General features: G+C 33.2%; 1 protein-coding gene across 5 annotated transcripts in view; it reads left to right on the forward strand.

Annotated features, from left to right (window-relative positions):
* The window catches only part of LOC108968445 (beta-glucuronidase), a 93,441-nt gene extending 82,634 nt beyond the window's left edge, over positions 1 to 10,807 (forward strand). For 3 of the 5 annotated variants that reach the window (XM_018932491.1, XM_018932493.1, XM_018932490.1), the window contains exons 2-10: positions 6,934 to 7,340; positions 7,417 to 7,583; positions 7,636 to 7,778; positions 7,855 to 8,219; positions 8,865 to 9,037; positions 9,097 to 9,240; positions 9,307 to 9,391; positions 9,445 to 9,760; positions 9,818 to 10,807. In XM_018932491.1, coding sequence (XP_018788036.1) covers positions 6,934 to 7,340; positions 7,417 to 7,583; positions 7,636 to 7,778; positions 7,855 to 8,219; positions 8,865 to 9,037; positions 9,097 to 9,240; positions 9,307 to 9,391; positions 9,445 to 9,760; positions 9,818 to 10,020 — 2,003 coding nt within the window. In that variant the 3' untranslated portion in view covers positions 10,021 to 10,807. Of the gene's footprint in view, positions 1 to 4,876; positions 5,041 to 5,225; positions 6,167 to 6,933; positions 7,341 to 7,416; positions 7,584 to 7,635; positions 7,779 to 7,854; positions 8,220 to 8,864; positions 9,038 to 9,096; positions 9,241 to 9,306; positions 9,392 to 9,444; positions 9,761 to 9,817 lie in introns of those variants that run through there. The other 2 variants (XM_018932496.1, XM_018932492.1) reach the window with 2 other exon arrangements.
* The last annotated feature ends 5,523 nt before the right edge of the window (positions 10,808 to 16,330 follow it).

The following is a 16,330-nucleotide window of genomic DNA, read 5'->3' on the forward strand; positions in this document are numbered from 1 at the left end:
GTCGATATGTATGCTAGCTCATACAAAAACATACATATTTACACTAGCTTGTTGGCGAAGCTGTTCGAGCAGCAAGGGAAGCGGTAACAGTTCGCGATCGTTTGTTAGTTTCTTTTGGCACAGCTCGGATTTTTTACCTACAACACAATGTTGTGGCGCTTTGCCGTCGCGTCAGTTCTTCGACATATTGACGTGAGCTTCGGCCTTGGTTGCCCGTGACAACAGAGATGCGAAAAGATGCGTGGGACACTTGTTATTCGCTTATGAATGTTTGTACATATGTATGTGGCTCGTATTTACTTTCGTAAATATACAGACAAATGTGCCAAAGAAATAATATAAGTACATATATGCCATAGGAATTCTATAGCTACAAATATGGAAATGATAACGAAATAATACGATAAGCATATTTCGAAATTAATATAATATGTATAATAGTCGAAATAAATATAAATTTTCAAATAATAATTTATTTAAAATTATTTTTTGTTAAATTTTTCCGGATTTTGTAAACAAAAATAAAATTTTTATCCTTTTTCGGAAAACAATGGTTCATTTAATACAAAATAATCACGCTATGTGATACAGAGAATGTAAAATTATATTATATTATATTTATATTTCTGCCACTGAACGTGCTCTTTTCTGCTAATTAGCAGCGAGTATGGTGAATTCCTTACAAGAATTCTGTCAGCTCTGTTATGTGTGGAATACAATGCTCGCGACAGACTGCAAACGACATCTGTCAAATATTAAAATACACACGTTCTTATGGACGGACCTATTTTGATAGCTGCACGACTACACCGACGGCAGGCCGACAGTTGTCCTTCTCGCAAACTTCAATTTTATCCTATATTTGCCAACGACAGTAGGACGACAGTAAAGTTGACAGTAGAATGAGAGATAGAGAGATGAGGTAGAGTGGTGATGCCACTAATATGTAAAATGGAAAATTACTCAAAGCTCTAACAAACCCCACGTTATTTTACAAATAAAAGCATAAAATAGCTCTGTTACATCATTTATAATAACAATTGATAATTTAAAACAAATAAATTTACATATTTACTTATWTTTTGCTTAAAAATTTCACTTTGAACAAAATATTAAAATTTCATTGAAGGCCAAGGTATTAGTATGGCCACAACGAAATTGTGTCCATGCAAAATGGACAACTGTGTGGTTTTGTGTACATGCCGGCCATTGTTATGTTGCTGCCCTCTCACAAACGTTCATGTAGTAGGATTCACAACGCCATTTTCAGTTCTCTATCGTGCTGCTGCAGTCTGTCGCTAGCATTGTGTTCCGCACATTAGCCGTCAATCTGAACATCTACAGAATTCAATTTGCAACTTCTCTATGTTTTGAAATTCTCTGTACGAGCACCTGTTTATATAACCTGTGTGTATATAAATTTAAAACTAGTTACCTTAAAGTTATATTAATTATTAATTAGGTACATTTTAATATATATGCATATTATATATACAATGGTCAAAGAAAGTATTTTACATATTTATTTTTTTATTATTATTTTTTTAATATTTCTTAACTGAAACACATAAAGAACCAAAAAAACAACAGTGTTTTTAAAAGGAAACGTTTATATAATCTGTAATTTTATGAGTTTTGTGATAATAACAACAACAAAATTAAACAAAAAATGCACCAAAACTACATTAACCTAAAAACGAAAGCAAAAAAATATTCGACAATTACGGAAAAGAGCGAATTCCAATGATTAACGGGGAAAGTTACGATCGGTTTGAATATTTTCTTTAACATTGTTATGCAGCATTCAATTTAGAAGCGATATTTAAAGTAAATAAGTGAAATGGTAAACATGGGTCGCAAAAAAAAGAAGTGTCTGAAGAAATCAAAAATCTGATCTTTATACATTTTAAAAGTGGATTAACCTAAACTAAAATAGCCGGACTAGCCAGGTCAAGAAAGAACCAAAACTGTTCAAGAAAACCTAAATATTAGTTTGTCAAAAAAGTCTTGCGGTATATTTTATTGAATTTTCAATTGTTCATACAATTTTTTTTGATGACTCATGCTCAGCTCAGCGATTTTATCGCAATTTTCGACGACAGGCCTTCCGGAGCGTGACCTCCTTCCTTCCTTCCCACCTTATTTTTTAAAGGTACCCACAAATTCTCAATGGGGTTGAGATCTGGGCTCTGAGGAGGTGCATCTAATACTCTACCGCAGTTATAAAGGAGCCAAGTTCTTACGTTAAGCGCCTTATGTTTTGGGTCGTTGTCTTGATAAAACTTAAATTTATTTCCTTCGAACCCAAATTTAGACGCACTATTTCGTATGTGGGACCGCAAAACATTTAGATATTGCGTAGCATCCATGTGACCCTCAATATAAACAAGATCTCCAACTCCTTTGCTAGAAATACAGGCCCATACCATCACGGAAAGCTTACCGAACTTAATAGTTGGTATAGTATTTTTTTGGTTCAAGGCTGTTAAGGGTTAACGCCACACTCTATTAGGACCCTCGTTATAATAAAGCATAATTTTCGTTTCGTCACAAAAAATAACATCTTCCCAAAAAGCATCGCTATGTCAAATATGACTTGTGGCGAACGACAAGCGCTTTTCTTTGTTTATTTGTGACAATAGCGTTTTTTTCTTTCGTGGAACTCGTGAGGAGTACTTATTTTTTAAAAATACTTGGCGAACGGTTTCATGCGATAAATCAACACCAGACTCCAATTTAATCTCATTTGCAATAGCTCTTGTTGATATTTGGGGATTATTATACACTTTTTTTTATTATTCGGCGCTCATTTAGGACAGATAGTTTTTTAGGCCTCCCTGGCAAATTACGCAAATCCAATCTTCCGTCCTTTTCCGCACAATTATTTATATTATAAACAGTTTGTCTGCTAAGGGAAAATGTTTTTGATATATCTGCAACACTTTTCCCGTCATAAAAACCATAATACACTAGCTGAATTATGTCACTGGCCACTCTTTTACCCGGCATTTCAAAATAAAAAAGTACTTTCTAAATTTACAACGTAATTCTTTAATGCTCACTTTAACACTAACTTTTAGCTTTATCGCGATGACGTGTCGCTGCCAACGGTACTTTCTCCATCAATTCAAATTCCTAGGAATCGAAACATTTAGCATTTCTACATAAAACGCTGTTTGTAAAAACATGATCATGACAGTGATCTAAGTGGCATATTTTTTTTTTTTTTCTTTACAAAATTTTCGACAGTGCTTATGTTATATGACTGCTTATGCATTACATATATGTTGAGTAAAAAATTAAAGAGCTTTTAAGGACTTAACTTCATTTTATTTACAATCGAAGAGTCAAATCAAACATTTTTGGGCTTGTGAAAACATTTTCTTCACAAACTGTACATATATGTGACACCCCAAACTATTCGAAATTATTTGAAAATCAATGACTACAGGGAAAGACTTGCGCGCAAAAAGCCATATATCTCTAAAAAAAAAAATAGACTGGAAAGATTAAGGTTTGCAAAAGCGTACATAAACAAGCCCGCTGAATTTTGGAATAAGGTGATATTTGCAGATGAGAGCAAATTCAATCTTTTTGGATGTGATGGTAAAGTTATTGTGTACAGGAAACACAATCCAGAATTGGAAAAGCGAAATACTGTGGTAACTGTGAAACATGGAGGTGGAGGCGTTATGATTTGGGGGTGTATATCGGCAGCAGGAGTTGGAAAAATGGAGCCGATCCGCCAAATCGTGGACCACATGCAATACATTGACATTTTGAAGAGAAACTTATGAACTAGTGCAGAAAATTTCGGAATCGGAGCAACTTTTCAGTTTTACCAAGATAAACACCTAAAGCATTCCGCACTAAATACAAAGCTTTGGCTTTTATACAATTGCCCTGGAGTAATTAAAATTCCTGCTCAAAATCCAGATTTAAATCTCATGGAGCATCTATGGGGTCATTTAGAAAGAAAGCTGATACAGCGCCATTTCACGAACAAAAGCCAAATGGAACAGATACTAATGGAAGAGTAGTAAAATATACCCATTCATAACAAGAACGTTGGTCGAATCAATACTAAGACGTTTAAAAGAAGTAGTCCAAAGTAAAGGAACGCGGTATTAAAAAGTAATTTTTTGGTTTCAAACTTGGATTTACATGAATTGTCGAATATTTTTTTTTGCTTTTATTTTTGGAGTAATTAAGTTTTTGTGCCTTTTGGTTTAGTTTTGTAATTTTTATTACCATAAAACTCATCAATTCACAAACTAAATAAATTATTGCTTTCAAAAACACTGTTATTTGGTCTTTTATTTGTTTATATTATGGAATATTTTAAAAATATATAAAAAAAAAATGCATATGTATGTCGAATACTTTTTTTGGCAAGTGTACATACTTATGCATATACTAAGTATTTGCTTTAATACCAAATACATACATATATACCGATCATATATAAATTATTGTCGAGTCGGTTGCGCATAGAAAACAAACGAATCTCTAGGGGTAAATTTTTTTACATTGGAATTAACATTATTTTTCTCATTTAACACTGAAAATGCTCAATTCTGCTATTTTCGTCTTGAAAAACGCTTATAATTTGTCTGTGGTGAGACTGGATCATCTCTGCCGAGTACCCCTTCGAAAAGTTACGATATTTGAAACGTGAACATTCTCTATGATAAACGTTCTCTGGTAGCAACTTAACTTGAGGTGAGTATTTTAATGAAACTTATTTCGGAAGCTTTTGGATGAGCTTTTGGTTTCGCTTTTTTCACTCTTGACCTCACCTGCATGGGTAATTGTATAGTGGTAATATCTTAAACATAACAAACGACTTCACATGTGATTAGTTCACATTTCTACGCCAAGCCAGAAAGCAGTGAAGTGAAGTGTTTGTAATAATTTGCGATATAATATGCATATAGTTGAAAACTTTATGTCATAAAGTATCACATATAGCAAAAAAGGCTATTTTGATTAAATCCAGTATACCTATTATGGGCTGGGGAGTGCGTCGTCTATTAACATGTTTGTTCTAAAATAGGTCGATGTTTTTTGACAAAAACAATAATAACAACATGCATATATGCAAACGGAATTATTTCCAATTATAACCTACCAATTTCAGTTATCTAAATATAGTACAAAATTATTTGGCCGCGACCAATGAAATTCTCGGTGTGTTAAGTCGATTTTTAATTAGTAATTTCTTTACCTTAAAATGACGTTATTCATACTAGATCTACCGCCCATAAATGTTGCATTTTTTTAGTATGAAATATTTGTTTTTATTTACTTAGTTAAAGTGTGCTCATTGAATGGCGTCATCGTTCGCTCTTCTCTTTCAATATAGACACAGCTGATAAGAGTCTTCCCCACTGCTATAAAATATACATACATAAGTAAATATAAACAACCGGGTGTAAAGAAGTTTGTCCCCGAACCGCTAGAAGCTGCTAGCCCTTGTGATTATAGAGAGCACGCAATTATGAAAGCTCATATATATTATACGTTCTCTGCTATATTATACGTTCTCTGAGCTCATCAATGGAATGTCAAATAAAAGTGTCAGAACAGAAACAATGAGAAAAGATGCGCTGCGTTGAGTAATCAAATACAGTGGAATTCCCCATCATGGATAGCATAGCATAATTAGTTATCTATGATGGATAGTCCTCAAAGCCGGACATTACTCTCCCATAAACGCATAAATTTCATGAATGCACGTTTAAATTATTATTTTCGTACAAAAGCAATTATTATAATCGGACATGAGTACGATCCAATGACCGGACAAGGACACGTATTTCAAAAAATGTGTCAAGAAAATTGTATAGATATATTATATATTATAGTTCTCGCTTTTTGATTTCTGAATGTACTACTAGGGCCACTAAATATTAATATGTGAACATTCTTGAGACATAAAACAACTTTCGTTTGCTCATCGCATGTAGCGTGTTTGCTTCGACATTATATGAAATGTCGCTTACATATAATATGTATGTTGTTATTATTGTTGCTGCATTTCATTCCCGGCGGTTCTGTTTATATTTCCACGTTTTTAATTTATTATTTCCGATTTCCTTAACTGCTGTGCCGCGATGATTATCACTTTTTCGGCATCACATACATATTTTCAATTTAACATGGAGTAAGTAATCAATACTTTTAACGTAAGAGATAAAAATCTAATACATATATATGTCTATATATAATACACATATACATATGTATATATTTTAAAGCAAATATTTACAGTTCCATCAAATATAAGTTAAAGACTTTTATAATCGAAGCATACGTACTGAAATCTGACAATGACAAATGACAATATAAATAATTAAATGCTAAAAACTTACTTCAAAAGAAAATACTTCCAAAATACCGAAATTGTATATTACTGTTATCAATTAAATTTCGCTCTTTTATCGCCTCAAATAATCGATAAGATAAAAATAGCTACAGCTATAGAAATTATGAAAGTGCTGATGGTATAATCCTAAAAATGTTTGTTTGTTACGCTCTTTGTTTTTGCAAATCGAAAACTAAATACCTCCATTAAACATAAAGATCTCAATATTATAAGCCGGAGTAGAAAACAAATTATGGTCACATAATTAGTATATTTTTGTTATGCGAAATATCTATATGCATACATACATATGTATATAAAAAAATACTATGCCTCCAGCTAAACAATGCTTTTAGAATATTAAAGTATATTTTAAAACAAATAAAAGCGAATTTTTAAAATTCTTTAGCCTTAATATTTTGATTAACTTAATGTGATTCTTAGGTTTTAGCGAAGGTGTTAGCGCCAATTAAGGAAATAATTAATTATATCTCCTAAAATTACTCAATTAAAATTATATTATATACTTTAACCATGATCACATTACAATTTTTTTATATTTGTAGCATTTTCTTTACTGGTCATGGGTATCGTTGGATATCTTATTCACTTCGCAATAGCTTTAGTTATTGTTAATAAAGAAGTTATTCCTACACGCGGCATGCTTTATCCACGTGAGTCTGAAACTCGTGAAGTACGTTCCTTAGATGGGCTTTGGAACTTTGTGACATCTGATGAAGCTAATCCGACGCAAGGTGTGCGAGATAAATGGTTTAATGACGATTTGAGTAAGGTAAAAGATGTTATACCCATGCCCGTGCCGGCCAGCTACAATGATATAACTACAGATAAAGCTATTCGCGATCATGTGGGCACAGTGTGGTATGATCGAAAATTTTTTGTTCCCCGATCGTGGGCAAAGGATCAAAGGGTATGGCTGCGTTTCGGTAGTGTACACTACGAAGCCTTTGTGGTAAGTAATTATCTCATGTGTCCAAAAGAGATATGGAATTATGGACTTTGTGAACAGTAATAGCTTATTTTTTTAGTGGGTTAATGGAGAAATGGTTATTAAGCACGAGATGGGTCACTTACCATTCGAAGCAGAGGTATCAAATTTCGTAAAATATGGTGAAGAAAATCGGATTACTGTTATGTGTGATAATGCACTAATACAAACTACAGTGCCTCAGGGAAAAATCAGTGAAGTAAAAAAGTAAGTTTACAGACGAAATCGTATCCAGAAATAATTGTGTTTATTTTTCAAGGGATGGAGGAGTTGCTATAGTTCAGTCTTATACCTTTGACTTCTTCAACTACGCGGGAATACATCGCTCCGTCCATCTGTATACCACACCTAAAACCTTTATTGAAGAAGTTGAAGTGACTTCTAATTTAGCCGAAAAATCAGGTTTTTTTATACTCTGTTTATATTTTAAATTACTCTAAAGACTAAGTTATTATGTTTACTTTGTTTATATCTGCAGTTGGTCATATATACTACAAAGTCAAAGTTAGCGGAACGGCCTCGAATGAAGCAGACAGTGCTCTACAAATACATGTACAATTGTATAATAAAGAAGGTGTCGTTGTAGCCAATGGTACATCAAACGGTGATTTAAATGGTGCGCTTGAAGTGAAGAAAGTGAAGCCCTGGTGGCCATATTTAATGCATCCCGAACCCGGCTACCTCTACCAAATGGAATTGCTTTTGTATACTGCCGATAACACGCTTCTTGATGTTTATCGACTTAAAGTAGGCATTCGAACACTTACTTGGAATAATTCTTCTTTTCTCATTAATGGACGCCCAGTATACTTCCGAGGCTTCGGGAAGCATGAAGATTCAGATGTAAGTAGCTAAATCGGAAGTGTCGATGCTAATTTGAGTAAAATGCAATAATTTAGTTTAGTAGATTGCTTCATTTCCACTATATATTTATCATATGAATGAAAAACAACTTTCTATAAGCTTAGTTTAGCGATCTACTTGAAATTTACTGTGTGGTTGGGAATTTTTGAAAGTAAGTGTTGGCTATCTGGAAATATATCTCTTGAAAAATATCTGACTTCAATTAGAGAATGTTTCACTTAGCATTAGTAGCGATGCGTATAGGCTATCGTTCCCACGACAGTCGGGTCTACGAAAACCGGAACGGACCCGGATTTTTATCCGGCCAAGGACTGTCAACTCGGCAGAATTCTGCCGTTACAACAACAACAACAACATGCGTATAGGCTACGTAATAATTACAGCAGTACAGCAACCGTGTTTACTGATGTACGGACAAAAAATTGGTGCTTGCAACACTGTAGAAAAAGTGGTTTGTGTGCATAACAAGCTTAAAAATTTACATTGCTATGGTATTAGAATTGCGAACTTTGCTCTTGATTGCTTTTATTAAGATGGTGCTATGCTAATGGTTTAAATATATTGCGGACTATTCACTTTTATGCATGTATACAATTTAAATAAAATTAGTTTTTTCATCACTAGATACGTGGCAAAGGATTGGATTTGGCTTTACTCACCCGCGACATGAACTTGTTAAAATGGATTGGAGCAAATGCTTATAGAACGTCCCACTATCCATACTCGGAAGAATCCATGCAATTTGCAGATGAAAATGGTCTTATGATAATTGATGAATGCCCCAGCGTTGATACAGAGTACATAACTAGACCATTATTTTCGTTGAACCAACTTTTATTCATATAATATATTGCAGCAACTATAACCAAGCGCTATTGGACAAACATAAATCTTCTATGGAGCAGTTAATACACCGCGATAGAAACCATCCGAGTGTAATAATGTGGTCTATAGCCAATGAACCCCGTACAAGCCCATTCCAAGCTGACTCACATTTTCAGTAAGAATCTCATGCTAGTAAACATCTTACGTTTCTGGTATATTCATGAATTTATATTCCGCACAGGTTCGTTGCTAATTTTACACGCTCCCTTGATAGTACTAGGCCGGTAACTGCTGCCATTGCTGTTCCATCGGCCAGTGACAGAGCTGTAACTCTTATCTTCCTTTATCGTAGTTCTTTGCGTAATGGTTTGTTTTTCAGGCAAAGCATTTAGATATAATATGTTTCAATCGTTACAATGGATGGTACAGTAATCCTGGAAAATTGGACATGATTACAACGCATGTTGTTGAAGAAGCGATTACTTGGAATAAAAAACACAATAAACCAGTCATGATCGGAGAATATGGGGCTGATACAATAGAAGGTTTACACTTGCTTCCAGCTTATATTTGGTCGGAGGAATACCAAAACGAGCTGTTCTCGAAGCATTTTAAGGCCTTCGATAAACTTAGAAAAAATGATTGGTTTATCGGCGAATTTGTTTGGAATTTTGCAGACTTCAAGACAGCACAATGTATAGTATGCTTCTTTATTTTCGGCAGTGGTTTTTTAATTGTATTTCCTATTTTAGCTATAACACGTGTAGGCGGCAATAAAAAAGGTGTTTTCACGCGCAACCGACAACCAAAGGCAACTGCACATCTACTCCGAAAGCGCTATTTTGCTCTTGGACGAGAGTTGGACCGTTGCGAAATTCCCGAAGATCTATTTCTTTACATCACCGATGCAACATCTACAGAGTCGCACGGCAAACGAGAAATCGCTGATTTATAGAATCGATTCCATATAAAAGAACACAAAAGCTAGTGAATGTAGTAAAAACAGCTCCAAATCCAAGTTCAATTAAGCATTTAAAGTCTTTTGACTGGCTGAATATTCATATACTACAATATATAGACGAATGATTTTGTATTGCAAAATATTTTTATACGCATTTATTAAGCTTTGGTATACTTAATGTTTACAGTTAATAAAATATAAAAAATGTATTTATATTGTACATTGTAAATATCCATAGTTAGAAAAACGAAGGTTCACATATTTATATTGGACTAGTGCCCTAAATTTAAATCAAATGATAGGCTTATAACAGTGCAGTAAGACTTAAAAGGTATTTATTCAAAGTGAGTCAAATTATAATTCCATGCCTAAAGAACACCTCAATTAAAAAAATATATTCACATATACATATATACATATTTTCCATATTTACTTAAGTTATTCACAAATGCCTTAAATTATAATTAATAGATTCAGTTCACTGTCTTCTAGTTAATAAAAATAAAAATGTATATTATAAGGGATTGAAGAAAAATATGTTTGACACTCTAAATAGTATTTGCTTTATTTCATTTGCGATTTATCAAAAAATATTAACAAATATGCGGTATGTAATCACTAGTAATTAGTTATTTTTGAACATTGCGTTATTTGATCCAAGGATTTTTGAAAGAGCACATCACACAAATAGTAAATTAAAACTCGTTTGATAATGCAAGAAATTGCATGACAGTGAGATCAAAAGTTACCATAAACAATATATGACGTTAGTTTCTCTCAATTTCAGTTGTTTTTCTATGAGATTCTTTCAATAACTTTCATTAAGGAGATCATTCCTTGTTACGTTTGTTTTAATGAGTTTTTTCTACGACCAGTAGATAGAGCTTTAAGGTTTCTTAACACTTATTACCACATCTTTCGGAGTTTTTTTCTACGACCAGTAAATAGATAGAGCTTTGAGGTTTTAACTTTCTTATCATTTATTACAAAAAAATTAGCCTCGTTTTAAACTTTAAGAATTATTATCAATTTATTATATCAAATAATTAACAGTTGATAGATATTTGAAAACAGTTTCGCATTATCCGTTTTTTCTTTGTTGTTCACTCATTCGACCAACCCGTTTTTGAAATTACGATAGAGGAAAGTTTGAAAAATCAGTTGAGATAAAAACGCGTTTAAAGTTTTAAGTTCCCGATCAGCTTCTTCTTCTAACTCATGGATTTCCAACATTTCCTTTGCCAGATACCACTTTAATATTATTCTCGTTAACAGGGACTACAATAAAAACAAATAATAATAATAATAATAATAATAAAGAAAAAACAATATTTTTAGGATAAACCTATATAATTTTGCATTAATGTGAATTCTGAGTTTGCATCTTATTCGTGGGTTCGGTTATTCCAGGATTAATATTGTTGCTCAAATTTTAATTTTCCAAGGATTCCTGGCCCATAAATTTTACGCATAACCCTTCTCCTAAAAGCTCGTAACGCCGACTGATAAATGTTATAATCGTCTATGCCTCTGCATCGTATAGCAGAACGGGAATGGTGATTTGTAGATTTTTTTCCGTCGACAAAGGTTTTCATTTTTCAATTGCCTAATCACTTCGAACTAGCAAAATTGACTACATTTATTTATCGATGGATTTCGAAGCTGACGTTGTGTTGGGTTTAATACTGGATTCAATATAGATGAAATTATCGACAACTTCGAAGTTATGACTGTCAAAAGTCACCTGTAAGCAAAGTTGCGAGTACGACAACTGTTTGTTTGATATCGGGAGATACTTCGTGGAGAAAGCGGAACTAACGGCGCGGTTGTTGACACCAATGATATCAGTATCATCGACAACTGTACACTCTTATAGAAAATTATGCCTTATCTATTAAGCTTTGAAGCTCGAATTATTTCCTCCAGGAGTATATTGAAAAATTCGTACGATAGGGAGTCGCCTTGACGATATTTCGTTTAGCAGAACGGCTCAGAGAGGTCTTTCCCGATTCTGTTGGAGCTATTGATATTGCTCAACGTATGAGTACACAGCCGTATTAGTTTTACAGGGATACCAAATTCAGACATAGCGGCATAAAGGCATCTTCTTTTCGTGTTGTCAAAAGCGGCTTTAATACTATGTTCTTACCAAAAATTTTTTATTTTAATCTCTTCACTAATCTAGCTTGTTCTCATTGCCATTGGACAGATGATAAAACAGATGTTTTTGCCTTTCAAGAATTCACATAGCTTAATCTCATCTTGAGGTATTTTTGCGGTATTTTTTATTGAATTTTCAATTGTTCATAAAATTGTTTTTGATGACTCATGCCCACCTCTTGACCGATGCTACGGCTGCTACTATGCCGGTCTCTTTCGACCAATTCAGCGATTTTATCGCAATTTTCGACGACAGGCCTTCCGGAGCGTGGGTCATCTTCGACCAACTCTACACCAGAACGAAAACGTTGAAACCATCGTTGTGCAGTAAAAATGGAAACTGTATCGGGTCCATAAACTGCACAAATTTTATTGGCGGCTTGAGATGCATTTTTGCCTTTATCGTAGTAGTACTGTAAAATATGCCGTATTTTCTCTTTATTTTGCTCCATGTTTGCGACGCTATAACTCACGAACGACTTAAAAGAAACGACAATCAATCCAACACGTGTTATCGTGTGAAATGATCTTTCCAAAAAGGTACAGCATGACCCGATGCGACGAATAAAACTAGAACTACGCGCTCTCAGCGCCAACTAGCGAAAATACCGCAAAACTTTTTTTGACAACCTAGTATTTTGTTTAAAACCCGTCTTTTTTTTATACCCTGAACAGGGTATATTAATTTTGTCACGAAGTTTGTAACATCCAGAAGAAAGCGTCGGAGACCCTATAAGGTATATATATAAATGATATACTGATGATGATGTTGAGCTGATTCGATTTAGCCATGTCCGTCTGTCTGTATATATACGAACTAGTCCCTCAGATTTTAAGATATCGTTTTGAATTTTTGCAAACACCATTTTCTCTTCAAGAAGCTACTCATTTGTCGGAACTGCTGATATCGGACCACTATAACATATAGCWGCCATATAAACTGAACGATCGGAATCAAGTTCTTGTATGGAAAACTTTCACATTTGACAATGTATCTTCACTAAAGWTGGCACAAGTTATTTTCTATGGCAACAATATAATCTCCGAAGAAATTGTTCAGATCGGTTAACTATAACATATAGCTGCCATACAAACTGAACGATCGGAATCTAATGCTGGTATGGAAAACTTTTGCATTTAATAAGATATATTCGCGAAATTTGGTATAGATTATTTTCTAAGACAATAATGTAATCTCTGAAAAAATTGTTCAGAGCGGTTAACTATAACATATAGCTGCCATACAAACTGAATGATCGGAATCAAATGCTTKCATGRGAAACTTCCTCATTTGACGATATATCTGCACGAAATTTGGTAAGAGTTATTTTTTATAAAAATAATGTAATCTCTGAAAAAATTGTTCAGATCGGTTAACTATAACATATAGCTTCCATACAAACTGAACGGTCGGAGTAAAATGTTTGCATTGGAGACTTTTTCAGTTAACGAGATATATTCTGCAAATTTGAGATGTTTATTCTCTAAGGCAACGCTACAATAGTTGAAGAAATTTTGCAGATCGGATAACAAAACCTGCCATACAAATTGAAAATCAAAAKTAAGTTCTTATGTGACAAGAAACATTTCTTGAAATTTAGCATTGATTATTGCCCAAGATTCGCTTTAATCTTCAAAAGAATTGTTAAGGTCGGACTACCATACAAACCGACCTATCAAAACCAAGTTCATATACTGTCTCTTATACACATCTAGATGTGTATAAGAGACAGTTTTTTCGGATATTATATAAAAAAATATATATATTTTTATAATATAATATGATTTGCAGCTTATCTCAAGTGTTTTTATTAGAAAAATKACCTAAAAGTKGHAATARCGTAGAAAGTAGCAYTTGTGTACCTTTAATGCCTTTTTATTTTTGTATTTTTTGATAATACGTAAATTCTTATTATGTTTGCACTAGTCTTATTAAATCTTGCTAGGAACAACAATGARTACAAAAAATTCAACGGGACCAAACGAAGCTCGATAACGGTAAATTTTCATTTTGCTTTCATTGATATTGTTTTGTCGCGTTCTTGTCCGTAAATCATTATTTTTATCAGTAGTTTGCGATCGATCGTAACACGTGGCTGCAAATTTATATTTAAATCAATTTTAGTGACCTAAATTTAAAAAAAAAGTTTTAGTATCTTAGATTCATACAAAATATTTTAATTGATTTTTGAAATGTATCGCGTTCGCTACCGTAAGTATAACTTTTTTGAAAAAAAAATTGTTTTTGCTTTTTTTAGCATGTATATTTATTTATATAGATGGGTAAAACATGTGGCTTAGCAAGAAAAGAAATATCAAAACGCTACTTTGACAAACTAAGCACAAATCCCGTTAAGTTTAAAGAATATCGCGATAAAGCAGCTGAGAGAATGCGAAAACACCGCGCAAAGCTACCGAAATTGAAAAAAAATAATAGCAAGCTGTGGAAAGAGGAAAAAGAAAAAAACCGTTTAAGGCAGAAAAAGTTGCGCGAAAAGAAAAAAAATGCTGAAGAAAAAAATAAACGCGATGAACCTTATAATTGCAAGCAAACATTTGGAAAAGCACTAAAGAAGGTGGAAAATGCATTGCCAAACGATCTAGCAAAAAAAAAATAAAATTATTCAAGCATTATATGAAAAGTATGTTCAACCAAGAAATGTTACAGAAAATATATCTGGACTCAGTTTTGAAATGGAATCKAAAGTGAAAGTGGTGAAAGACTTTTACAATCGGGWRGATATTAGCGTYCAGTCTGCAKKCAGAAAGGATACTCYCATAGTCGATGGAGAAATTATTTCTAAGCGCTTTATGCTGATAACCGTTTCAGAAGCCTACGAGGTTTATAAAAACGAGATAATTGAAGAATCTGTGAACATTTCAACCTTTTATCAATATCGGCCACGGCATATCCAACTGTCAACGCCACATAATATGTGTGTATACATTTATCATGCAAATTTCGGGTTTTTGTTAGAGGGTTGCGCAAAAATTATAAAATCTGTTCCTAGGAACTTCCAAAGTTTTTACAAACTGTTTGTTGCAGTATTGAGGATGAAAATTGTATGACAAACGGTAGCGAAAATTGTACAAAGGATTTAAAAAATGATSTCGTTCCTGTAGCATATTTATCTAAAATGAATGAAAATGTTAAATGGCAACATTGGAGGAAAGTAGATGATAGAATTATATTAACTTACACTGTCGCTCCGTTATCAGAAATTATCCATGAATTAGAAGTGCAGCTACCACTTTTTAAACAACACTTCTTTGTTAAGAGATCCCAACAAAATTATTTTGAATCCGTGAAGAACAATTTAAGACCCGGGGATCTAGTGTTACAAATTGATTTTGCAGAAAATTATAGACTAATCTTTTACTTGCGTAGCGTGGATGTTCGACAAAACTAAGTCATTAGCTGTAATCAGCGATAGTTTAAATCATAGCAAAATCGATGTCCATCTTTTTATAGCAAAAATTGTTCAGGACAACACATCAACATGGCAATTTTCAAAATATATTCTTATTTTCGGACGGAAGTAGCAGCCAATTTAAAAACAAATTTATTGTATGGAGTTTAACTGATTTCTTGGTTCAATTCGGTTGCAAAACAGTTGAATGGAACTATTTCGTTCGCCAACTTTAATGGAAAAATGGAAGGATATACCAAATATTCCCGGCATCCGAAAACTGCATTCGATCTCCTGTGACGATCATTTAAAATTAAAAGTAGCTCAAACCGCATATTCATTGAAAAAATATATTTCATAAAAAAAACATTTCTCATTTATTTTTACTTATTTTCTTATATGAATTTAATTTTTGTTTTCAATTTCATTTTTTGAATTGGAATTATTATAGTAATCGTCATTACAATCATGGAAGGCAAATATGTCGCGTTCTAAATGTCACGTGCTAAATTAGATTTAAGCTTGTAAAAAAAAAGGTTGAAATATATCAACAAGAAATGTATCAAAAGAAGCCCTTTTTAGTCCTTTTTAGTTTAAAATAATAATTCTAAAATAAATTGTTGCGTTTCGCAGAATCTTGCATTTTTCTATATGTAGTCGAAAGCAAGTTCTATTTTTTGTCGCGTTCTTGATCCCATGTTTATTGCTAATGAATTGGAAACAAATTATTGAAA

Source organism: Bactrocera latifrons, unplaced genomic scaffold (assembly GCF_001853355.1).
Source record: "Bactrocera latifrons isolate USDA-ARS-PBARC rearing strain unplaced genomic scaffold, ASM185335v1 scaffold_216, whole genome shotgun sequence".
NCBI classification, from domain to species: domain Eukaryota; kingdom Metazoa; phylum Arthropoda; class Insecta; order Diptera; family Tephritidae; genus Bactrocera; species Bactrocera latifrons.